This window comes from Candoia aspera, chromosome 6 (assembly GCF_035149785.1).
Source record: "Candoia aspera isolate rCanAsp1 chromosome 6, rCanAsp1.hap2, whole genome shotgun sequence".
Taxonomy (NCBI): domain Eukaryota; kingdom Metazoa; phylum Chordata; class Lepidosauria; order Squamata; family Boidae; genus Candoia; species Candoia aspera.
In genome coordinates, this window is record NC_086158.1 from 23,348,702 (window position 1) to 23,373,258 (window position 24,557).

The 24,557-nt window shown below is 42.2% G+C and overlaps 1 protein-coding gene across 1 annotated transcript; it reads left to right on the plus strand.

Annotated features, from left to right (window-relative positions):
• The first annotated feature begins 3,166 nt into the window (after nt 1–3,166).
• C6H3orf33 (chromosome 6 C3orf33 homolog) lies at nt 3,167–19,270 on the plus strand. Its single transcript, XM_063306530.1, has 5 exons — nt 3,167–3,417; nt 5,885–5,944; nt 13,437–13,590; nt 17,105–17,265; nt 17,753–19,270. Exons 1-5 carry the CDS (start codon nt 3,334–3,336, stop codon nt 18,017–18,019), a joined length of 726 nt encoding a protein of 241 aa, XP_063162600.1. The 5' UTR covers nt 3,167–3,333; the 3' UTR covers nt 18,020–19,270.
• Nucleotides 19,271–24,557: the final 5,287 nt, after the last annotated feature.

Consider the following 24,557-nt stretch of genomic DNA (forward strand, 5'->3'; position numbering starts at 1 on the left):
CTCCAAGTAAACTAAGTCCAGGGTGAGGCCACTGCCCCAAGTTGGGTCTCAAATGATCTGAATCAGGTCCATGGCCGCCATGGTGGTCATAAACTCCCGAGCTGCCTCTGAGGTCCGTCCCAGGGACGGCAGGTTGAAGTCCCCCAGGACCATAAGCTTGGGGAACTCCACCGCCAACCCCGAGACGGCCTCCAGCAGCTTAGGCAGGGAGGTTGCTATGCAGCAGGGAGGCTGGTACACTAGCAACACCCCCAACTGTTCCCGAGAACCCAACTTGAAAAACAGGGTCTCACACCCAGTCACTTGTGGAGCATGGCCCCTGAAGGCCACAAGAGATTCCCGGATGACAACAGCCACCCCACCTCCCCTGCCCTGAGATCTCGGCTGGTGCCATACTCGAAACCTGGCTGGGCACATCTCTGAAAGAGAGACACCTCCCTCCAGGCCCAGCCAGGTTTCAGTAATACATGCCAGATCCACCCCCTCGTCTGTGATCAAATCGCAAACGAGGGGGCCTTAACAGACCTGGCGTTACAAAGCAGCAGCCGTAGATCAGGGCCTCCATGGGTCTGCTGACCAGGGTTTGAGCACGGAGGGCCGGAACACGCCACCGGTAGTAAGCACCGGGGGTGTCTTCCCTGTAGATGGCCCGCCCTCCGGCTCCCATCATAACATCCCTGGCCTGTCACCACCTCGATCCTCTGTCCCGCCCTACAATCCCCCGAGGCTTGTAATTCGCCCCCAATCCTGGACTCCAAAGACCCCTGGTTAAAAATAGAGATTCCTCCATCCAAGCATACAATCACTCACCCCCTCATATGCTCACTCAATCACAAGGCGATGGAGGGCCCTTCAAACTCACCAGCGCAGGCTCTCGGCGTTGTCAGGGCCTCACCATCGCCTACCCACTCATTCACTGTGCCCCCCTTGGCTTCTCTCATTAGTTGGGGGGGCACAGAACCACTACTCCTTGCCCCCTGTCTCTTACTCAGGAGGCAAGTATTCCCATACAGCCCTTCCCAATCAATAACCCATACCCGCCTCTCACACGTGGGAGGGAGTACCCCATTCAACTTGGAGGAATCTCGACAGAACTGACAGGCTATTGATGACTAAAAGAATGGTGGGTGATCCACAATAAGTCCTGAGGTCTCAACTCTTAAAGCAAAAATCAACACCCGCGGACCAGTTCTTCTACTGGGGAGTCTAGTTCTTCTATAGGTCGCTGAGCCCCCACTCAATGTTCAAAGTAATCCCTGAAAAAGCTGCATCTGGTCATTTATTTATCCCCTCACTTTCAAAATGATGGAATGCAGTGGAAGATCTCTGAAGAAGAGTGTGGATCAATTACTGTAGGAGGAAACGGTCCTTGAGAAGAAATGTTCAGTCTGAAAGATGACAATCGTATGTTATTTTAGTAACAGAAAGCTGTCTTACACCAGCTCTCTGATCCACAGAGTCTGTTTATCTAACAAGCAGTGGTTGTCCAGGGACTCAGGAATTTTTCATATCACCTGTTTCCTGTCCTTTTAACTGGAGATGGCAGGGATTGGACTGGGGCCTTGTCTTCCTTGTGATTCAGGGCTGAGCATTAGTTTTACATTTATTGTTCATCTGACTGCAAGCCACAAACTACTGCATGGTTGTCTCTAAAGCAGTTTTCATGTTCCAGTGTTGAAGGTGCACCGGAAACACTACTGATTGCTTTATGAAATCATGCAATGTTTCTTTGATTGTAATTTTGGGGTCAAAATCCTAGCAGCATAGTTGGAGTTGTGGCTAAAGCTTAATATGCTCCATGAATTACATGCAATGTCAAATTCCTAAGTATTCAGTCCTGAAATATCTTCATGGAGCATATGCAGAGTTCCTCACCTCAGAAAAAATTCAGATGCTGAGTTGCAGACAGCCAAGCTTTGGGATAGCATATATTGCTTAAGAATCCTGTCTTTTCCAATATGAGAATGGCAAGTCTCTGCTGGATAGACGTCGCTAAGAGTATACAGCAGTGTTTCTCAACCTCAGCAACTTTAAGATGTGTGGACTTCAACTCCCAGAATTCCCTAGCCAGCCTGCTGGCTAGGGAATTCTGGGAGTTGAAGTCCACACTTCATAAAGTTGTTGAGGTTGAGAAACACTGGCATGCAGTATGTATCCAACTGTCAAAGATAGTGAATGAGTTTACCTGTCATTTTTTCCACTTTTTCACTCACCACCCCATTTTCAGTCAAAAGGATTTCTAGAATGGCTATATTAAAGAAATTGCTGCTCACAAGCTTTCAGTCCCAAAGTAATAATACAGAAGGAATATAAGAAGGGAGGAGAAAAAAATAGTTTGCAGATTAAATACTAGGTCTTAAATAACAAGATACTGTATACAACCATGGAAGAGAAGGAATCTCTTGAAATTGGTTCTCCTCCTTTCCCTCTGCAGTTGGTCCATGGATAAAATAGTGCAGCAGTTTGGTGCAGGTTTCTGTTCAAACAAGTTCAAATTGTAGGATTATTATAATTACGCATTGAGCCTCCACAACACTGCTCTCAGCCTTGCCTATCTTGAGTCCCATAATCATTTTCTCAAAGAGCATACATCTCATCACCATATAAACAAAAAAACCCCTCACTTTTCCAGAGGTGTCCACAGAATCAATGCAGCAAGCTCTGCCCTTTAGCTGCCCATGCAAGGTCAGAATGTACATACAAAAAGGGCAGAGCTTGCAATGACACAAAGCTTTCCTAATTTGTCCCCAGCAGATGCCTCTGCCCTTTTCCCCAGGGACATTTCTTCATTTACAGCCTTCTTTATTATATTTATCATTTATACAAAGTTCTAAAGACTTAATTTTTTAATGTCTTCATCCTGTTGCCTGCAAAGTCCCTCTGAGGCAACCCAGGGCCCTCCAGAAGTTTTGGACTGCAACTCCGACCGTTATGTGCTCTCAGGCCCTGCTTGCTGACGTTCATAGGTACAAAGAACAGCACCTTGTCCTGCTTTGGGAGATAACTTAATTATCCTACGCGTAGCAGCTTGGCGCGCTTATGATTGGTGCTATGCAAAACACAACACGCCGGGCTTTACAAAAACCCGCAACAGCTGGGTTCAGGCCACACGCAGGGGGGCTTGTAGTGCTGCGGGACGCTCTTCCTCAAACGGCGAGAAAGAAGCTTGATCCTCAGCTGCGACTTGGCTTCGGTGCAGCGCGTCTCCCAAATGCCTTTTGATGCTTTCGCCGAGACGCAGCTCTCTCCAGCGTCCAGAAAGCGGCGCTGCGGCTGGGCCGGAGGGAGCCGCGCCAAGAGGAAGCGACGGGCCGCAGCGGCTGGTAGGCGAGTATGGCCGGGCAGCGGGGCGGAGAGCCGACGAATTATATCGCGCGCCTTTCCGAGTGGGCGGACGCGCATCTCACCCTAGTCCGGGTACGCGCCGGGAATCGTTTTGTGCGAGGCGGGGGCTCTGTCGTGCATGGGTTGGGCTGCGCCGCTGCCCGGGGGGAAGCGCGGCTGCTTTGCTCCGGTTCCAACAAGAGCGGGGCAAAAAAGGCACTTAATTTCTAGCAGCGTCTTGAAGGCTCGACTTTCCGTTTGCAAAGAGAAGGGTGAAGCTTGTTGTCAGGGGCGGACCTTCTGCGTGTGCAGAGTTTCATTGCGCTCTTCCTTCGTATCACGTAACAAGGCTCACCCTTGGCCTTAAAATGCTGTAATGTGAGACAAGTTGGAATAGTGATTAGTTCTGGGTTAAGCAACAATCATTGTGGGCTCTTAACACCTGGTTTACCGCTCTGAGTCTTGTTCACCCACAATATGCTCCAGAGATAGACAGAAGAAAACGGGGTGTGTGACTTTTGTTTCGAGTGAATGGTTTAATGGCGTAGAAGCAAACGTCTTGTGTTCCAAAGTCGTTATGAAAAACATTTATAAATAATACCTTACTTCGATCTGGAAAATGTATCTTGAGATGCCTGAAAATAATGGTTCCTTTGTTGCATTATGTACTCTTTCAAGGAAATTCAGACAGTTCATGATATTTGGGGAGAAAAATCCTTTCCTAACTTGAGGGATATTGTTAATTGATAGAATTGTTTTATTATGTACTGTAATCTGCAGAAGCCCCAGCCATGATGGCCAAGTGGTCAGAAATTATGGAAGTTGTCGTTGAAAAGTTCTGGGAGCCATTAGATTCGTAAACTGAATTCAGGGGAAGAAACTTCCTGCACTCATCTGCTGAATTCAAGGAGTTTCAACAGGAAAAATTATTTACGATTGCAATGTTACATTTTTCACAGTATCTGGTATCTTACTAGTGCATGAACCCTTAACATTTATAGCAATATACATTATTTGTAGGTTTGTGAGAAGTTGTCCAAATTCAGTGCTGGAAAAGGTCCTCCTATATAATAAAATAACAAAATAGTGGTGTTATTTACAGTATTTTTATCTTGGCTTCCAGAAATTATCAAGTTGGTGTACAAACATGAAGCAACAACGATCACAACATAAACCCACATTAATTTCCTAATGTACACTAAAATGTAAAGATTTGCCAAGTTGGGTTCAATTTCTGATGACTTCAGAGGCATAGCCATGTAGTTTCCTTTGCAGCAATATAGCAGCAGTTTGTCATTACCATTTTGGGGACTTTTTTCAACTTCCCAGTTTAGCTAACACTAGAATCTCTATGCAAGTACTAAGTCCAACCCTGCTTAATTTTTTGAGGTTAGCCAAGGTCAGTTAATCAAGAAGATGCATTTTAGTACCATAGCTGGAAACAGTGAATATTAATTGCAATGCCAAAAGAAATATATTTCAGAGGTTAGAAGGGACACAAAAAAGGCTCTTTCTGCTTGCTTAAGAAGTAGGCCTTTGCAAGTGGCAGCATCTTCAAAAGGGCCTTCCTGCAAGATAAGTGGTCCCTTGGAGAGCCAGGCCTTCAACCAGAGGACACAATCTGAATTCCCAGAACTGCAGACAACTCTTGCAAACTTGTTTATGGACTCTGAGATCTCCAAAAGTGTTGACAAATGGTAATTTGTAATAATGAAATATGTGACAGATGAGGAAATATTTTAACTCAGTTTAACTTTTAAATAATGAAATAAAATCAAGGGTAGTTTCTGTTGTGACATCATGCACTTATTTGCAGTTTGCATGCACCACTCAAAAGCCAAGAATATTCCTCATATTGCAACAATTGCATATCCCTGCCCCAGGCAACTTAAGGTTTTAAAGATTTCAATTAATACTCTGAATGGGCCCTGGAAAATGGAAACCAACATATGATGATGTGATGTGAACAACATGCTGAATGTAGTTTACCAGTTGCATTTTCCCAAATTGAAGCTTTTGGGTGGCCCACATATTGCAGTACTGCAGTTGCGGTGTATTTTTATTTAGGACTGTGCAGCACTTTGGATTCAATCTCCAAAATGTTCCATAGCATGAAATAACACAAAATATATTGTGTATGCAATACCTTAAACTACCTTTACTCAGGATTATATGGCAGTTAAAGAGGTATTTCTAAATGCTTCAAAGCACCCTTTGGATATCACATCCTACGTACTCCTCAGCTGTAATTCTTTATACTCAGAATTCTCTAGTTCCAAATTTGCAAAATCATTTAAATTTAATATAGGATTGAAATCATAAACCTATGAAGATTTGAGGTTTTTTGCTTTAGCTTTTTAAACGTTAGACACATTTGTGACCGTGACTATATGTTCCTTTTTTAGGAGGCAACTGATGTTAAAAATGTGTATATTTTATTTTGTAGATTGTATTCATAAGACTGTTTGAGATGAAGTATATGCCTAGGTCTCATGCTGTGAAATAAGTGATGGAGATGTATGGTTTTTGAAATAATTTTATGAGTTTTTTTCCCCCTCAGAATATCAGTACAGGAATGGCAATAGCTGGAGTGATTTTACTTGCAAAGAGTATCAAATTGGTAAGTTACATTTCGAGTATAAAAATATTTAACTTTTATGAAGCACATACAGTTGTTTTATGCAATAAATTTGAACAATATGTTGAATAATGAGCATACTGCTTGCTCGTGTATAACCTTTAGTCAAGTCTTGTTTTAATACAACCTGTTTGGTTTTAAATAATTAGCAAAAGATTTTATTACTTACTTAGATGCTGAGCTTGTCTTGGAGGCTCAGAGTTGGCGAAATTTTAAAATAATTATGAATCCATTAAACTCAAACTGAATCCTAATAGATCACCTTCCTTAAAGCATACAGGCAGCCCTTGCTTAATGACCACTTGTTCAGTGGCTGTTCAAAGTTACGATGGTGCCGAATGCATGGTACTTACAATTGGTCCTCATAGTTGCAGCCATCGCAGCATCCCTGTGGTCATGTGAGCATCATTTGTGACCTTCACTGCCAGCTTCCAACAAGCAAAGTCAGTGGGAAAGCCGGCAGGAGGTTGCAAATGGTGACCACGTGATGTTGCGCTTAATGACAGGGTGCGATTCACTTAACAATGGCAACTGGAATTACCGTTGCTAAACGGCGTGGTCACATGATATTGCACTTTATGACTGCATCACTTAGCGACAGAAATTTCAGGCCCAATTATGGTTGTTAAATGAGGACTACCTTTTCTGTCATTCCAAAGCTAAGTGGAAAGTAGACTGCTATTGCTTTGAGACTTGTTTGCCTTTTCTGGCAGGATTTTAAAAACTATAAACAATTTTTAAAGTCTTACAGGCTTTAGGGATCTCATTTTATCTTTATCCATTTGGGCATGGAGGCCTTCTTGGGGAAGACTTTGCCAGAATGTCACTGACTGAAATATGGCACAGAGGCTTTTCAGCAATGACTCTACTTGATGGATTCTTCTAAGCAAGAAACCTGCCAAAGCCTTTCACTATTGAGTGTTAGAAAAAAAGTGAAGCCATTAAATAAAATATATGCAGGAGTTTAATTTCATATATGTATACTGCTGATTACAACATTTTAATGGCTTATCTTTATTGGTATTGTACCGATTGAACACAGAACTCAGCTTCATTGTATTTACAATGAATTTACAATGAACGTTAACAAATTTGTTGCCATAAATATTCCTAAAGTTGAATACTTTTTATTTTAAAATATGCTTGCTGCTTTTAAAAATGTTGTTTTAGACCTTGAAATACCATATTGAGCACATTTCTTGGAATTATGTTACTCAGTTTATTTACAGACCTTCAGACATTATTTTCAAGGGCTTTTATGTTCATGAAGAGGCCTAGTAAGAGAACAAGAGAGGCAGTGTGCAAATAATTTTAATCCTGGTGTTTTAACCTTCATAGAATTTATTTATTTATTCCTCATATTTCTTCACCGCCCATCTTGCCAAAGCAACTCTGGGCAATTATAGGGGTCAGTTGTTACATGAACAGCATATCCCAAGGCCAGTCTGGTAGGAAACCCTAATTGCATACAGTATCTACCCCTTTCTCCTTGTTCTTACTTCTTTCAAAGTGGGGTATTCTAACAGTCAGGAATCACGCTGAGACGAGGAATAGGTCTCTAGTGTTTATTACTGCTACATAAGACACAAAATCCTAACAAACTGAAGAAGTGTGGGAAAAAGCCAGACAGATAAACCCCAAAAGTTAAGGCGGGTCTGATCTGTGTCTGTTTGAATGGCTGCTTAATTCCTCAGTACTACACATGCGTTTTCCCCCCTGGATAGAGGCCCCTTCCAGCTCACCATCAGTACTCATGACATCACCCTCCCCTCCAGATTCACATTCCATTTCAGCCCCCTCCCTTCCAGAGGCTTGATAAGAGTCCATCTCTCCTTCCAAGCTCCCATGGGAACTGGGTAACGATGGAAATTCTTCAAAGGAAAACTCCAAGGACGAATCACTGCTGCTCTCCAGGTCTGATAACGCTTCTGGCCCGGGTGGCTGCTGCTGGAAAACAGCTAGATAATTAGAAGATTCTTCCCCCCTTCCCCTTGGGAAATGCAAGCCCGAGGTGGAGGGCTGCGGCTCTCCCTCCTCCTCTGTTTCTGGTCTGAAGGCTTCAGGCGGGGGTGGGGGCTGCAAACTTACGAACTCCTCTGCTTGGGATTCCTCTGCTTGCTCAGCCAAGTGAGGAATCTCTGGTAGAGTGCGAGGCTTGGGTTTGTGAGGGAAAAGCTGATGGAATCGATGAACCAGCGTTGGTGCATGTACATCTCTGGCATTCTCCCACGTGCACTCTTCCTCAGGGTACCCTTTCCAGTGTATGAAATATTGGATGCCCCTTCCCCTCCTCCTAGAGTCCAGAATTCCCTCGACTTCGTATTCCTCCTCCCCCTCCACAATTACTGGGGGTGGGGGGGCATTTGCGATCGTAAGGCATTTGGGGGAGGGTCCTTGGCTAGCAAGGCTCTGTGAAAGACTGGATGGATTTTCATGGATGCTGGCAGCTTTAAGCGATAAGCCACTGGATTTATCTGCTGTACCACAGTGAAAGGGCCCACAAACTTAGAGTCCAACTTCTTGGAGGGCCTGGTAGAGGTCAAAAACTTGGTAGAGAGCCACACTTTGTCTCCTACCGCAATCGCTGGCCCTTCTTGTCTGTGAGCATCTGCAGCTCTCTTGTAAGCACTCTTTGTCCTGTTCAGCTGCTCCTTTAACAACTCCTGTGCGGCTTGTTGCTCTTTAAGAAAATCAGCCATGGCTGGAACAGCTCCCTGCTCTGAGGAGGTGGGCAACACCCGACGGTTAACCCCGTAGAGTGCTTGGAAAGGAGACATCTTGGTAGAGGATTGCACAGAGTTGTTATAGGTAAATTCTGCCATGGGGAGCAGGGCTGGCCAATTGTCTTGCTGATAAGTGGTGTAACACCTGAGATACTGCTGTAACCATTGGTTAATATTCTCAGCTTGCCCGTTACTAGCCAGATGATGCGATGATGATAGGTGGATCTGGACCCCTAATGACTGGAAAAGGGCCCTCCAGAACCTGGAAGTGAACTGTGGGCCTCTGTCACTCACCAAGTGATTTACCATGCCTCTATACCTAAAAACATGGTCCATGAACAACTGTGCTGTGGCTTGCGCAGATGGGAGGCCCTTGCAAGGAATAAAATGCGCCATTTTAGTGAAAAGGTCCACCACCACTAGTATGGAAGTCAGCCCCTGGACCGGGGGTAAATCAGTGATGAAATCCATGGAGATTGTATCCCAAGGCCTACTGGGGGTGGGTAGGGGTTGCAAGAGTCCTGTGGGCTTCCCTGGGAGAGGCTTGGCTCATCTACAGGTATGACAAGAAGCAATGTAACCCTTTATGTCTGCAGTCATCTTAGGCCACCAGTAGTCTCTCAGAACTCTATGGAGAGTTTTGAAAACACCTCCGTGGCCTGCCGTTTGATGGTCATGGCAAAGTCTCAGTACTTCTTCCCTCAATGAGGGGGGAATGTATAATCGGCCACTATGCCAGAGGATTCCTGCCTCCACATTAAAGGGGGAGGCAGTGTCTTGCGGGTCCCTCTGGAGGTCATCCATCCTGGCCCTGGCATATGGGTCCTGTTGCTGCTGAGCTCTGACTCTTGTAAATAGGTCCTCTGCTTGTCTGCCTGCTGCTAAAATCTCTGTTTGGTTCCCCCTCATAGACTGCTGAAAGTTGTGAGGTTGTAATTTAGTAGCCTGTACCTCCTGGTGAGTAGCGGGGGTTGCCTGAATGGATCGAGAGAGGGCATCTGCCAAACAGTTCTGCGCCCCGGGAACATAAGAAATAACAAAATTGAAACTGGAGAAAAACTGGCTCCATCTGATTTGGCGTGGGGTGAGGGATCTGGTGTTTTGTAGAAGCTGTAAATTCTTGTGATCGGTGCAAACTTTCACAGGAAAGGTTGCACCTTCTAGCCAGTGCCTCCACTCTTGGAATGCTGCTTTAATTGCTAGCAACTCCTTGTTAAAAACATCAGTTTCTCTCTGCTGGTGAGAGCAAGCGTGAAAAAGGCACAAGGAAGCAATGTATTCTCGGTGTTGTTTGTATATTGTAATAACATCGCCCCAATGGCAATATCGGAAGCATCTGAATGCATTATGAATTGCTTCATGGGATCAGGGTGCTTTAAAAGCAGCTGGGATGCAAAGAGTTGCTTAAATTCTTGGAAGGCTGCTTGCTCTCTCTCCCCCCAAATGAATTTTGATCCTTTCTTCAAAAGTTGTGTGAGGGGTTTAGCCCTGTCACTAAATTTATTTATGAATCTCCTGTAGAAATTGCAAAATCCTAGATATCTTTGTACTTCTTTAACATTTCGGGGAGGTGGCCAAGAGAGAATTGCCTGGACCTTAGAAGGATCCATGGATATCCCTTCTGTTGATATTTTATAGCCCAGGAAATGTAATTCAGTTAAATCAAAGGCACACTTCTCTAGCTTGGCGAACAGCTTGTTCTCTCTCAGTCTTTGTAAGACATTATGTACATGGGTTACATGAGTTGTAGCATCGTCAGAGAATATTAATATGTCATCTAGATAAATGACTAGATACTTACCTAGTAAATCAGAGAAAATTTGATTCATAAATCAGGAAAATATGGCTCCTGCATTAGACAAGCCAAAGGGCAAAACAAGGTACTCAAATTTACCAAATGTGGTGTCGAAGGCAGTCAGATATTCATGCCCCTCTTTCATCCAGATCAGATTGTACGCATTCCTGAGGTCCAACCTAGTAAAAATGCGTGCTTTCTGTAAGCGATCCAGGAGATCAGATATTAGCGGGAGGGGATAATATTCTTTTATCGTGAGTTTATTGAGGGAACTGAAATCGTGGACCACTCTCATGGGTGCCTCCTGGTTTGCCGGTGCCAGTGGGTCAGGCTTCTTTGGTATGAAGAAGGTAGGAGCAGACGTTGGGGAAGTAGATGGTTGGATGAAACCCTTTTGGAGATTAGAATCCAAGTAATCCTTTAAGGTGGCTAGTTCCTTGGGGGACATGGGATATTGTTTCCTTGCTGGAATCCTGGCTCCTGGTATCGACTCAATGGTGCAATCACAGTCCCTATGGGGGGGTAGTGCTGTGGCCTCTTGTTCGCTGAAAACATCTGCGAAATCTGCATACTTGGCTGGCAGCTGGACCCCCCCTGCTTCCGTGGCTTCGTTGGTTGCTGGAGAGAGGAGAATGGCTTGAATCTTGTGCTGGCATTCCTTAGCTGGGAAGGAGATTGCTCCCGTAGTCCAGTTCAACATTGGGTTGTGGATCTTCAGCCAAGGTACGCCCAGGACTATAGGCACATTAAGTGATGCTGTAACATAAAGTTGGATCCACTCAGTGTGGTCTCCCGTTGTTAGTTGCACAGGTTCTGTGAACCTTCTAATCGGCCCTGCCTTGAGGGGCTGGCTGTCAATGGTCTCAACTTCTATGGGACTTGGCAGTTCTCTGGTCAGGATGTTGAAGTCTTGTACAGTCTGTACATCAATAAAATTGGTGGAAGCTCCGGAATCCACGAGGGCCTCTAGCTTGACCTGGTGCTCTGGGTTTACATGCATTATGACTGGTAAGTAGTAAAAGGATTGCCTGGAATCCTCGGAATGAGCCCTTCTTAATTGATTGATGGTCTCCCTGCTGAGCTCTGTGGAGGGAGACCGACGAAGTTTCCCTGGTTGGAAGTAGAGGCAGAGGTGGCTCTTGTTTCAGCTGCTTGCCCTGGGGCTCTTACGGAATTTGCCTGGCTTCTCGCTGGGCAAGCTCTCACCATGTGCCCCTGGACTCTGCAGTAGAAACAGGGCTCTCTCTCTCCTTCTCTGTCTCTCAGCCTCGGAAATAAGCCTCCTGCTCGCCACGATCTGCATCGGCTCCTCTGGTCCTGAGTAAGGAGATACTGCGGAGAGAGCTGGAAATCCTGGAAGCGCCCTGAGGCCCCTGTTTCTCCCCGGCTGCATCTGTCTGAGCTTTTCTAGCCTGGCATCTATGACCACAGACAACTGATATAAACCTTCTAGGGTAGCTGGTGTTCCCTGGCGCACTAATTCATTTTTAATTTCTTCATCCAGCCCCTGTTTGAATTGGTCTTTCAAGGCACTCTCATTCTAGTCCAGATCTCCTGCTAACAGCTTGAAATCAGCAATGTAAATTCCCACTCTCTTGTTGCCTTGCTTGAGCTTCAGAATTTCCTGGCTGGCAGTGACCTCTCTGATCTGGTCATCAAAGTGTGCTCGGAACCCTGCCAGAAAATTCTGGTAGTCGTTGAGAATTGGGTCATTGTTCTCCACCATGGGAATAGCCCATTTGGCTGCTGGGCCCTTTAGCAGACTTAAAATGAAGGTGACTCTGGTTCTGTCTGTGGGAAACTCTGCCAGTCTGCTGTTGAAAAACATTGTGCACTGTGTGAGAAAAGTTCTCAACTGATCTGCTTCTCCTCTAAACTTCTCTGGTAAACTGCCCTGGGATCTCAAGACTACTGGCGGAGCTGCTGCTGCTGCTGCTGCTGGCACCGGTTGTGGGTTAACCGGAGCTGGTTGTTGTAACTGCTGTAGCATAGCTGCTTGTAATGTGTTGATCTGGAGATATACTTGGTGGTGGTGTTGCAGGGCTGCTGCCAATTGTTGGATGGCTTGCCGAATTTCCTGGTTTTCCAAAGACATTTTCCCAAATGTCTTTCCTTTATTTTTCCTTGTCCCTCCCTCTTTCAATGGGAGTAGGAGTTTGTTAGGATTGATGTCCTAACAGTCAGGAATCACACTGAGACGAGGAATAGGTCTCTAGTGTTTATTACTGCTACATAAGACAGAAAATCCTAACAAACCGAAGAAGCGTGGGAAAAACCCAGACAGATAAACCCCAAAAGTTAAGGCGGGTCTGATCTGTGTCTCTTTGAATGGCTGCTTAATTCCTCAGTACTACGCATGCGTTTTCCCCCCTGGATAGAGGCCCCCTCCTGCTCACCATCAGTACTCATGACAGGGGTATCAATTGACTATACACTTAGAGGCAATGTGGGGAAAAGAGGAGGAAGGAGTATTAGGTATGTTTGCCTCCTTGAGTTATTTATAAAAATAATAAAGGCGGGATAAATAAATAAATTTCCATATAAAGTATGAAAAGCCTCTATGTTAAGTAAAATTGGGGGTGATGTTTTATAGGTTTTCTGTGAAACTTGTTTTTATGTGGGGTATAAATTCTATTTCGTCTCAAAGTCTTCACTGAGGTAAAAAGTGGTATGCTGAAGGTATCATTCATGAAACCATGGATGTTCAAGCTTCGTAGCAGTGTGTAGAGTGAGAATTAGTGAATAAATAAGGCTTTTTAATGGATAATATATTGGAAACTTTGAGCAAGTTAAACTAATGATCATTTTGCATGTATGATATATATTCAAATATTATAAAATATATTGTATAATTATATATTTACTCTTATAAAGGAATACATATGTAATATATGCACTATACACACATTTATATGTGTGGGTGTGCATGCTTATATTCCTTCTTTCCTCTGAATAGACAACCAAATTCACAAATGCTTTGGAAATACCCCCAGAATTTATAGAGAAGAATGTTAAGCTACGGGGACAATTACATCGAATATCTGAGCAAGGATTAGAAATTGAACATGTACCTATTACCCTTCCAATTGTTTCTTCTCTGCAGAAAAGATGTAAGTAAGATGGGTAACTTCATAGTGGCAAAGTTAAACATCCATTCATTTTGTACAGGTTTTGAATTTAAGGAATTCTAAACATGATTGAATTTAGAAATGTAATGTAATGTAGTGTGTTTGGACTAGGACTGAACCAGTTGGTGTCTCTCAGCCCAACCTACCTCACATGGCTGCTATCATGGGGATAAAATGAAAGAAGATCCCCTTGAGTCTTAGGGGAAACACAGGATAGAAATCTCCTAAACAATGATTTCCTCTGGAGGGGAAAAACCCACTAACATAAGCAAGCACATTGTTTCTCTTGCTATTTTATCTCATTCTTTTGCTCCAGAAGCTCTAGTCAAATACGACCCCAGAAAACATGTACGAAAAGCAAATGCGATCTGTATTTTACCATGTGTGTTAATTAAAGTTCTGCAGTATTCAGATCCAAAGTGGGCCAGTGTCATGCACTGCCTACCGCTGAGTAAAACACAGACGCTGATTCAGAGGAGAGCAGGTTCTGGTTTATTCAATCGTAGAGCCAGTTGCGAAAAAAGCTGAGAGTGAGGGGAGCGCGCTGGTGCGGGGTTTAAATACCCCGCGCCGGTCAGCGCCCTCTCACCCTGGGTTACGTCATCCCCCCTTTGTCCTGCATACTGTCGTGCCGGTAGGTGAAGGGTTGCGGGGCCCCAGCTGGTGCCCCGGGATCGCCCATCATCGGTTTCCTCCTTCAGCCGATGATTGCTGTCAGCTGGGCGATCTCCGTTGTGCTTTTGCTAACAGCTTGGGTGTGCCTCGTGATCCGCCTAGTCTTTGTCTTTCCTTCTTTCTTTTTTGTGTCCTGATGGCTGAATCATCCGGCCAGGGTGTGTCTGTTGTTGTGCGTGCTATGCTTATCTTGAGTCCCTTCCTCTGCTTCCTCGTTATTGTCATGTGTGCCGTTGTGCTGATGTCTTCAGCTCAACAGCACTCAAGACAGCCAGAATGCTTTGGATCTGGTATGGCAATCCTCACTGTATCTGGTGGTTGCTTCTTAAAGGAACTCCATCTTTTTCCCAAGCTGGCACTTTTTCCTGGTCCTGGTGTTTAAGTTAAGGAGATGTTAAGTAATGGGGCAGTGGAAACTACTGTTAACTATAAACACAGTATTGTTGATGGAGTGTTGGGCTGGGAGTGAAGATATTTATGTTGTTCATGTACGCTTCAGCCATGTGGATAACTTGAGCCACCTGAGCCAGTGTCTTTCAGCCTGAAATTTCACAATGACTTTATAGGTAGTTCTTGTTTAGTGACTGCCTCATTTAGAAATGTTCTCATTTATGACGGTGATGAAAAAGTAATTTTATGACCAGTGTTTGCATTTATGACCTTTGCAGGTCTGTAAAACAAAGGAAAGCTGAAGTAAGATCATAAGCACAGTCACAGTTTCACTTAGCGAGTGTCTTGCTTAATGACTGAGTTGCCAGGCCCAATTATGGCCACTAAATGAGGACTACATGTGTGAAGTTAAAATGAGGTTGTATTTGACTAGAGCTTCTGGAGGAAAAGAATGAGAGAAACTAGCAAGAGAAACAATGTGCTTGCTTATGTTAGTGGGTTTTTTCCCCTCCAGAGGAAACCATTGTTTAGGAGATTTCTATCCTGTGCTTCCCCTAAGACTCAAGGGGATCTTCTTTCATTTTATCCCCATGACAGCAGCCATGTGAGGTAGGTTGGGCTGAGAGAGACCAACTGGTTCAGTCCTAGTCCAAACACACTACATTACACTGCACCATACTGGCTACCCTTGAATGATACAAAGCACCATATTGGGCTGGGTAAGAAAAAAGTTAAATACAGACTGTGGGTGTTGTTAATAAATCAAAAACTGGAGTCAGAGATTAAGCTTCAGACTGTTTTGAATGGAGTAGATTAGAGAGCATATTCAGTCTTGGAGTGCTCTGTGTTCCTTAGCTGTCACTGGAATCACTGGTGGTGCCTGTTGCGAGAAGTGCCTTTGTACAGTTATATGTGGTATTCCAACTACATCCCTTTCCCAGGCTCATCAGTTTTGGCAGTGATTATTCATGCCTTGACTATATCCCACATTGACTACTGCAGTGTACTTGTGTAGAGAGTAAGGAAGATGACCTTGACAGAGATAGGCCAGTTCCGCTACCAAAGCAACAAGGGGAAAAACATGCTTTAAGTCCAAAACAAGCAGAAAGTATGAGTAAGCTCCCTAATTCATTGGACCTCCTTAATTCATTGAACTGTAAGGAGGAGAAGAGGGAGGTACTGCACAAACAGACTTGCAAGATTCTGTTGTTATAGCCACTCAATAAAGTTCCCTTAATCACCCCGTAGAGTTGGTTCATGGTCTGGTCCACCTGGACTCGAGGTGGGACTACTCATGAAAATGTCCCATGAGATGGGATTATCAGTGAAAATGTCCAGAAGTTGCAGTTGATGTTAAATATATCAGCTAGGCTGATAAATGGTGCATATTATGCCTGTATTTAGAAAATCTGTGCTACTTGAGAGTTGTTTGCTGGGCACAGTTTAAGATGCTGGTACTGACTTTTAAAGGCTTGATTGGTTTAGAGTATGAGTTTAAGGACTGTCCCTTTTGCTGTGCTTGTCCAGTTGTCAAGATTAGCAGAAGAGTCCCTTTTGAAGAAGCCCTCTTTGTCAGAGGCTCAGATTTCTGGTCTGTGGGAAGGGAGAGTTGCATTTGTTTCCTGCTTTTTCAGTGTTTAGGAAATAAGTAAAGATTTTTTTTTTGCTAGACTTAATTATTAGACAATGTTAGTGTTTATTTTATTGTGAATTTTAAGTTCTGTTGTATTTTAAATTTCACTCGCTGCATTGAGTGCTCACCACAGCTGAAGGGCAAGTTTTGAATCAAATAAATCTCTTCAGTGTTTTCTTGCTTCAGGAGACAAAACCTTAGCACTTTTGCTGAGTGATCTAACTATAGATTTGACATTATTTTTACCCTGCATTTGCACACTAACAGTAATTGAAGCCACAATACAAAATATTTTTTAAAAATGAATAAAAACTAATATTAAAGATGTAGAGCCTTGTTTCAGGTCTGCTTCATAGATTACCTGAATAGATTTCAGTTGACATAAATGCACATTTATTTATCACTTTCTGTACTCACTTATGTCGTATCACTTGAAGTAGATATTTATAATTATTTTCAATCATCATCAACACCATGCTGTGACTTCAAGGCCAGTAGTGAAGCAGTTCTTTGTTATTTCTGTGTCATTCCATGATTTAGAAAAAATGAGAGATGTGCAAAATATTCAGTACATGGAACAGCCACTTTTAGATAGTCGATTTCTGAAGTAGTTTTTAGCTTTATTCAGCCATAGAAAACATTAACAGCTTTAACAATAAGAACATTAACTTTGCCTGTAGAATCTTTCATTTAAATCTTTAAATTCTGGTTGTTCTACTTCCGCTTTAGTTGTTTAAGTCAATAACCTAAATGAAGTGTTTTTACTAATGTTGTAATGAAACGACTATTAATTTTTAGGGCATTCGAGTGGTTTGTTGCTTGTCAGACTTGCTGGTGTGGAGTTAACACCAGATGGTATAATCTGGTTAAAAGAAGAAATAAAACCTTCACAAATGATTTGGTTCCAGCTTTTGGGCAGAAAAAATTCAGCACTTGACTGCTTTGTAATAGTAAATAAGGTAAGTAAATGTTCAGGGGGAATAGAAGAGCTTCCATGAGGACAAACAGTAAGAATGTGTAGAAATAATTTATACTGATTCAGTGACTCTTTCTCCCAAGTAAAAACTTAGAGCAAGATCTTGCATCATTTCTGGATTCAGGGATGCTGTGTAATGTTATGCAATGTCCTGGACAAACATTTGGCAAAATATTTATTATATTGGAGGGGGCAGGGGTTGGTGCTCATGGACACTTTGTTGCTGATCTTAGTCTATCGCAGCTGCCCTCCAGTGTGTTACAAGTGCAGCTCCCTGGAATTCCCAACCAACATAGCCAAAATTTGGGAATCTAGAAATAGCAGTCCCAGCACATCCAGAAGTACTCATGTTGGAGAAGGATGGTATACAGAAATTCAGCTTTAATGTTTGTTCCTTAATGTAGCTGACATAATACATAATAATATGTTAAATATATCTTATGCAGAACTTTAATGTCTTTTTTGAACAGGGGAGATTTTCCAGTATTTGTCTAAATGAAGAGATCCTGCAACGAGGGCTTGGCAAGACAGTCCGTATTGAAGGACTAGCTCATGAATCCCAGATATATTGGAAGCTTCACAAGAGGCTACTTCAAGCAGAATTGAAAGCTGTGAAAAAAAAGAAAGGAATATGGGAAGAAGAGACATTCATTGAAAAACTCAAAGAGCACATAAGCAATTATAAATATATCCAAAAATTAAAGCAGTTTGCGACATGGCTGAGAATCCGGCTGTGAAAACAACAGCCTTTTTTTTTGCTTGGGAGGACCCTATATGGACCAGGGAGCAGCATTACATTAGTGTCTGTGAGAATGATGTAACTAAGTTGTTAAGAAAATGAGCACATCAGATACATATTTCTTTAAAAAATGTGCATATACAACATATAATTACTGTTAAAGTTTTAATTTATGCTTTTTAAAACTGAAGAACCCACTTTAGGCTGCCTAACTATCCAAGGGGAAGAAAACACAAAATTTAATGTGAGTTGAGGAAATACGGAAATACTGTTGATAAGTCTTACTCGGATTGCATAGAACATCAGGGCAAAAAAAAAAAAAAGTGAAGAATGTTCTCCCCTGTTAATTGTATGCAGAAAGACCTTGGCAAAATTGTACATGTTGTTTCTAGATGCTGAACTTAGCTTCGGTTGGTAAACTGCTTTCTGGGCTCAGTTTAGTGCATGACAGCAGCATTATCATAATGCTCTTGCACAATAATCTGATTCAGGTTCTAACTGGCACTGGCTGAAACTCATGACTGATTTGTGTAAATCTGCCCCACAAACATTGTGGGTTTTGTGCTCTCTGTTCTAGAGGTAGTACCGTAATGGATATCATGATACTACCCACATTCTATAAATGTCAAAGTCTAGTAATTGCAATTCTTGGTTTGTTGTTCTGTAATTCTACCAGATCTCTTTCAGAAAAGGTAGAAATTATGCCAAACAACTACATGTTCTAAGCCCTCTGTGGCTTGTGCCCATGTGGCTTCAGTCCTTTGCTCTCTGTGTTTCCCTTTACTTTGTGATGTCTACATGGAAGAATTAAATGGAGCTACCTGTATAACATTTTGTTTATCAGATAGAATAGCTAATGTCAAAGAGACCAGTAGCTAATGTCAAAGAGACCAAGCTGTTCAAGAGTCAGTATTTCTGCTTATGTTGTTTTACAGACAACTTTTTAAGATATTAAGGGAGGAAGAAGGAAGTTACATTAAAATTATGGACTTGCACTCAAGGCAAGTTTGTGTTGGATTTGAATGTAAATTTGTTGATGCGTAACCTGCCTTGCATACACCTGCCAAGATTAATTGACCTGATCGTAAGATTTGAGCACACAAATAGGTTTACTTTAGTGGAACATTATGTATTACTGTGTGTTCTGAGCCATTTATTTATATGCTTAACTAGAACTTGGCAACGTTTTGAATAATCTTGCCAATGTAGATAATATATTTAGATTGAGAATTAAATCATACACAAATAATTTTTCTCGCTATATTGTCTTCAGATCAGTCCAATACAAAGTGATGTATTCCTTAAATATTAGTATGTGAAATCCTCGTTCTTCAGGGCCCTTAAAATAGTTCTTTTTCCTTGTAACTTTACTCATTTCTAGGATAATTTAGGTGGTATATGGGTAGAAAGGCAACACTGCCTGCATTGACATTCCAAGTTAAATAATGTAGGGTTAGCTAGTTTTGTGTAAAACTAGGCATTGTGTGTTATGAACTTTTATGGTTTAGTGCAGTATGTGAAGCTAGCTTGTGGCATATTCAACCAACTGTGCTTAAGCAATCCGTGGCTCAGCATGTTTGTTTATTTGTTTATTTAATAAATTTATATGGCCGCTCAACTCACACACAATGACTGGGTGGCTTACAAAATTAAAATCCACAGTATAAAAAAACCAGCCCCCCAATGCAGCTCCCACAAAAGAGGTGACATATGGGCAAATCTAGATTTGTGCAAAGCTATGCAGGCTGTTGCATTTTGAACCAACTGAAGCTTTTGGATACTTTTCAAGGGCAGACCCATGTAGAGCGCATTACAATAGTCCAAATGGGAGGTGTCTAGGGCATGGGTGACTGAGAAGGGCCCATAATATGTAACATCAGAAATTTCTCCCAAACAGGAAGAGCCTTCTCTGCAGACTTGTATATCAGGTCTGTAGCCCTTGTGTTGAAAGGGTAAATGAAATACTAGTACCACATTTCATCGACTCTTGTAATTAGTATTTACACTTCGTTATAATTAATATTAGGGACGTGGTGGCGCTGCTGGTTAAACCACTGAGCTGCTGAGCCTGCCAATTGGAAGGTCGGCAGTTCGAATCCGTGTGACGGGCTGAGCTCCCGTTGCTAGTCCCAGCTCCTGCTCACCTAGCAGTTCGAAAACATGCAAATGTGAGTAGATCAATAGGTATCGCTTCAGCGGGCAGCTAACGGCGTTCCGTTTAGTCATGCCGGCCACATGGCCACGGAAGTGTCTACGGACAAATGCCAGCTCTTCAGCTTTGAAATGGAGATGAGCACCGCCCCCTAAAGTTGGACGCTACTTAATGTCATAATATTATAGGAATGAGTGCATTGAGAGAATAATGTAAAAGAAGGAGAGGCATGGAACAGGATCCTTTGTCAGCTAAAAGGTCTAAAACTGGTAAGAAAGGCCTGAGTGAGGGGCATTGTTAATTAGCACTGGACAATTACACCCTTGCCAGTTTTTGACTCTGCCCTAATGCCAGTTTTATACTTTTGTTTTAAGGAAGCTGATACATTGGCATGATTCTATCCCTCCACACTTTTCAGTCAAGCCAGAGCTGGGCATTTCATGCAAGTCACGGAATACCCCATATATGCAATATATCGAAACAATTTCTTTGTTGTATCTCTGTGGATCCAATTGGCAAGTTAAACTGCCCGTTATTAAACATGGGGCTTACCTAAAAAATGAAAAGTTCTTATGCATGGATTGTCCCTTCTGATTTTGTAAATGGTAGCCATGGCGGGGGAAGTCAGAAACAGTGGAAACAAAAGCAGGGAGGCTGAACCAGGTATTCCATTCTATAGCCCAATGTTCTTCAACCTCAGTAATTTTAAGGTGTGTGGACTTCAACTCCCAGAATTCCCAGTGCTGGCTGGGGAATTCTGGGAGTTGAAGTCCACACATCTTAAAATTGCTGAGGTTGTGGAACACTGCTATAGGCAATTATAGCAGACAGTGCTATTTCGAGGGAGATAATGGCATTTCTCCATTAAATCAAACTTTTATTATTTATGTCAGAAATAAGTTTTTTTCCCCCTGTCCTTTGCTTTAAATTTGTACTTTCATACAAGCTTAGAGAAATGCAATTAGGGAGATACTGCTTCTGGAAATTAGGATTTTAGATGTAGGAGTGATTTTTTTTTTAAATGGAATACTATTTTAGATACATTACCTTCTCAAATACCAATGAATATAGAAAGCAATCCGAAGAGATGGTCATTTTGATTTGAATGGAGAATTGTTGAAAGGAAAATCTTAGATATGTTCACATTAAATACCCTTTTCTGTACTTAGGACAAAAGGAATCCGTTTCCATTATATTTTCTGATGACGTTTTGCTTACTCGTCATTGAGAGGGTGCTTCCATCCTCTGGGAGCACACCAATGTACTGTAGATCTTGTATCTAAAGGCTAGCTTTCTCTGTCCTGTTATTCTCCAAATGTACTGGACTACAATTTCCATCACCTCTAGCCACCATAGCCATTGCAGATGTTCAGGAGTTCTGTTCTAGTACCTCCAAACAGCATTAAACGTGGGAGGGCTGCTACAGTCTAAAGCTTTCCTTGAGTTTACTGATAAATTCACAAATCATCCTGTCCCCTCCATGAGCTGTAGTGCATCATTTTAATAATCTGATAAATGGGCTGTCACTGCCGGCCATAAATCTTTGAACATTTTAAAATTGTATTATATGTATATATAGTCTTACATCTAACAAATACCAAGGCAAGGACCAACAATTACATGTAATTATCAATAAAACACTTCAGTAACATTTTAAAAATTGAAGATACCCTTGATCTGAGCTCCGTGATTGCCTCCATGCTGTTTTCTTGACTGCATTATGGCAATGATTTGCCATTATCTTTTTTAGGAGCAAAGTAATGTGAGGCAAGAATTGAAAAGTACATCTGCCTAAGGCATTGCAGGGGCTATCTTTGAAGACCACTTGGAAGCTGCAATTGGTCCAAAATCTAGTGGCCTACATATTGGCAGATCAGAATTACCATAACACCTGCCTTGTGGTTGCAGCATTAACTACTGGTTTGTTTCCAAGTGCAATTCAAGATGCTGCTTTTAACCTATAATACCCAATAAGGCTTGGTGCTTAAGTACTAGTGGATCTGCCTCCTCCATGTAGAAGCATCTTATCCAGTGCATACACCTCATCAAAATGCTTCTGTGATCCCCCAGGTTTAAGGGGTACAGGGGGCCCATAGGCAATTTTCTCAGTTGCTGCCACCCCACTCTGGAATGGCTTCCCTTTTGAGGCTCACTGTTGGCCATCCAGAAACTGTTGAAGACCAGATTATTTAGGCAGCATTTGGAGAATAAGGGTGGTCACCATTAAGTTTACTTGCATTTTTATACTTAAATTTTTATCCTGTTTTTTATTATATAAATTGGCACAAGTAATGAAAATAGTATTAATATTCAATACGCAAACTGAAGCACTAGCATTGCCTTGGTAGGGACCTGAGTTATTTTAGTGATATATTCCTTAAAGTGATAGAAGACTAGGAGGGACATTTCAAAACTGCTAATTTAAGTATCTTGGCCTATGACACCCCACACAGTTGCAGTTCACCTGCAAATAATTGCTCTTCCACAACTAGCATATGGATAGAAAGCATCTGGAAGAAATTTTGACTCTTGCAGTAATTTTATTGTCTAAGTAAATGAATGCTAGAATAATACATAGTTTCCCACTCTGCTTTTGCCTCAAGAGTTGGACTATATTTCCGAAGTTCTATCAAGAAGTACAGAACTGTAGTCCAACACTTAAAATACTATGCTCAGAAAACTGAAATAGTATAGCTGTTGAGGCTTCTGTCATTTAATAGTATCAGGGGTCTAGTCCTGTTGGTGAAGAAGAAATGCCTGAAAGCTGGTCAGCTGAAGATTTTGAAACCTAGAGGACAACATTTGGAAGGGGTTATAGTGTAAAACCTGAACTTCCCTAGAAAAAAAAAGCGGGAGTAATAAACAATTGCATGCCAAAGGAAAAGCAAAGCCTTAAAGTAACACTTCCTAGGGCTGAGAGAGAATGACTAGCCCAAAATCACCCAGCTGGCTTTTTGCCTAAGGACTAGAGCTCACAGTCTCCCAGTTTCTAGCCTGACGCCTTACCCACTATACCGCACTAGCAATCTTGGCTATAATATGCCTAGTGCATTTTGCATTGTCTTCAGGGATAAGGTGATCTCCCTCTTCTTGTTGCTGTTGTATGCTGTTTAAGTGTGTTACTTCATTTAAAAAAAACAAAAACTCTTCATACCTGAATGATGACTTAAAGAGATCTTATGAGTATTAAAATCCTGTCTTAAGAATGGGATTGGGTAATATGATCTGCAGATTTATTTTCCAGACCCATGGTTCCATTAATTGCCAGAGTAACTTCCATCATAAATAAATTAAACCTTCCTAATCATCTTAAATGCAATCCTATTGTTCAACCTGGCTTAAAACATAGCTTTAAAAAGTGCAGTATATGTTGAAAAATGACATTAAATCCTGATCTTTATCTTCAAGACTTTAACCTGGTCACTTCTTCCACCCCTCATAATTCATTCAATTCATACCACTGGCGGGTATCATAGGCTGAGAAATAGTAGCCAGTTTTTTTGTGGGGGATATAAGAAATTCATCTGGGCATGTTTGCTGTTACATTACAAATCTTTAGTAGAACAATGATGCTGTAAAATTCAGTGAGAAATTGCCTTTCTCTCTCTCCCCCCCCCATTTATGAGGGGTCCAGCTCCCCAACCATGTCACTTCTAATTACCTTTGGATAAAGTTTCTTCAGCTGGAGCCTGCGATGCTTTGCTCTGAAACGGCAGTCTCTTCAGCCGAATTGTATAACATCAATGAGGTGTTTCTATGGTTTCAGCCGGGCCAATACTGGACAGTGATGAAAAGGTGAAACTTAAGCTGGCTGCTCCTAGAGGTCACAGTTCCCCCATTTCAGCCTCTCTTGCACCAAGTTGTCTCCAAAGCTAATGCATCAGACCAACAATAATTCCTTTTTGCAGCCTCTAGGATAAAGAAAAGAGTGCCACTTCCAGAATTTACACTGTTTCTTAGATGCAAGACTGCTTGCGTATATTAAACAGAAAAGTTGATATGATCTGATGGTTAAGAGCTGCTCGGATCTCACTGCAACTGTGAAACTTCCTATGGCTGTAGCCTTAGGCATGAATAACGGCAGAGTGCACATACTGAAATAAGTTGGTTTGTTTAGTTTTGGCTTGATTTACATGTCATATACAGCAGTCACTATGATAAATCATAATCTATGCCTCAGCAGTATTGCATACCAGACTAAGGGTAGTTCATTTAGTAACCATAGTTAAATCATGGTTTAGGGTGATATGGGAACCCAGACAGAACAGTAGAGGTAGACAGTCTTTCTGCAGTCAGAAGCCACATTTAAAATGCAAATACACAATTTTCTAAAGAATATAGAGTGACAGGCTGATATCCCCAGAAGAGACATGGCTAATACTTT